Source organism: Crocuta crocuta, unplaced genomic scaffold, assembly GCF_008692635.1.
Source record: "Crocuta crocuta isolate KB4526 unplaced genomic scaffold, BGI_CrCroc_1.0 scaffold123, whole genome shotgun sequence".
Taxonomy (NCBI): domain Eukaryota; kingdom Metazoa; phylum Chordata; class Mammalia; order Carnivora; family Hyaenidae; genus Crocuta; species Crocuta crocuta.
In genome coordinates, this window is record NW_027528865.1 from 778,111 (window position 1) to 778,377 (window position 267).

The 267-nt window shown below is 70.0% G+C and overlaps 1 protein-coding gene across 1 annotated transcript in view; it reads left to right on the plus strand.

Moving 5' to 3' along the window:
• The window catches only part of FAM217B (family with sequence similarity 217 member B), a 7,692-nt gene that overhangs the window by 3,857 nt on the left and 3,568 nt on the right, over window positions 1–267 (plus strand). Inside the window, exon 4 of the mRNA XM_077756288.1 lies at window positions 1–263. This exon is cut by the window's left edge and continues 1 nt beyond it. Coding sequence (XP_077612414.1) covers window positions 1–263 — 263 coding nt within the window. The remainder of the gene's footprint in view (window positions 264–267) is intronic.

Below are 267 nucleotides of genomic sequence, written 5' to 3' on the forward strand. Positions count from 1 at the left end.
CGCAGGCGCCCGAAGTGCCCTCCCAGCTGCGGGTGGACGGACGCCGAGAAAGCGCTTCCCCGGAAGGCAAACCCAAAAGGAGCCCCCTGGACCCCAGGTGTCGGGGCGCCTCGGGGAGCGAGCTGTTTCTCGACCTCCAGTGCGTGAAAATCATGAAGGCGGACGAGGGCGAGGACAGCGCCAGCGACCTGTCGGACTCGGAGAGAGTGGCCGTGCCGCCGCCGTCTGCGCTCGCGCCCCCCGAGCTGCACCTGGGCTCCCAGGAGA